Source organism: Histoplasma capsulatum, genomic scaffold (assembly GCF_000149585.1).
Source record: "Histoplasma capsulatum NAm1 scaffold_8 genomic scaffold, whole genome shotgun sequence".
NCBI classification, from domain to species: Eukaryota; Fungi; Ascomycota; class Eurotiomycetes; order Onygenales; family Ajellomycetaceae; genus Histoplasma; species Histoplasma mississippiense.
This window is the reverse complement of record NW_001813975.1, coordinates 402144-403173: the sequence shown is the minus strand read 5'-3', so window position 1 is coordinate 403173 and position 1030 is coordinate 402144. Positions and strand designations below refer to the sequence as shown.

Sequence of the window (1030 nt, the reverse complement as noted above, 5' to 3'; positions counted from 1 at the left end):
AAAAAGAAAAAAAATAATAATAATATTCCCACATTCATTTGTTCACAGCCTACCATTTAGTCGATGGGGATCATGCCCACCTAGATCAGGAGTGGGAAAACTTGATGCTGTTTATGGATCCAGCGATCACCTCTTATTGTTGCTTGCGCGAACGACGGACTTCGTCACAAGGGATCGCGCCAGAAAAATGCAGGTAAGAAAGCAAAACGGCGGGCAATGGCGCCCACCATCAGGATTCTTCCCGCCTGGCATGGGTCGGAGTGGGCCGCCCAGTTCGCAACATGGTCTGGGCACTGGGATGCCCGCACCCCCCGGACCACCGCAAGTGCCGCCAATGGCCGCTGCTGGCATAGCACCTCCAGGCAAACAGAGGGAAAACAGTCCTCCTATGTATGGAATGGTCCCAAACACAGGATCTACCCGCCTCCCATCCGGGTTTGCTGAAACACCCCATCAATCTCCATCCTCGAAATCAGATAGCGAAAACGACGATCTCGAAACAAGAACGGCAAGAGCAGAAGCCGAATGGAAAGAAATCGTCGCAGTCTACGATGCTTTTGAAAAAGCACTAGGACCAGGATATAACCCCCTATCAGCCGACAGCGCCCCGCCGATTGCCACACCTTTCGGTCCTGCCCTCCAATACCGTACGCATACCATCGCCTGTGTCTGGTCTCTATTTTACACTGGCCGCATCATCCTCGAAAGAGCACATCCGAGCATGCCACCAGAGGCCATGGTGGCCGCGGGTATCTGCGCATTCCGCACAGGCCAGTTCGCAAATAGCATTGGCCGTATCGTTGCTGGGATCTACTACCCGCAACAATTTGATGAAAACACAGCAAGCCTCATCCCATCGCTCTCTGCGGTGCTTACAGAACTCATGATCCCTCTGTTCTTTGCAGGCGTACAATATACCGACGCCGCCCAACGTGGTGGACGATTGCTAAACTACGCAACATTGCGCGATGACAGCGGCAGTTCGGCAACAGCGGTGCGTCTGATGCGAGACAGCATGGGTAAAGGCTTC

The 1030-nt window shown here is 53.4% G+C and overlaps 1 protein-coding gene across 1 annotated transcript; it reads left to right on the top strand.

The window, feature by feature from the left end:
• Nucleotides 1-187: 187 nt before the first annotated feature.
• HCAG_07115 (predicted protein) lies at nucleotides 188-950 on the top strand (the record flags this gene model as incomplete). Its single annotated transcript, XM_001537643.1, has 3 exons — nucleotides 188-390; nucleotides 481-868; nucleotides 906-950. 3 exons carry the CDS (start codon nucleotides 188-190, stop codon nucleotides 948-950), a joined length of 636 nt encoding a protein of 211 aa, XP_001537693.1.
• Nucleotides 951-1030: the final 80 nt, after the last annotated feature.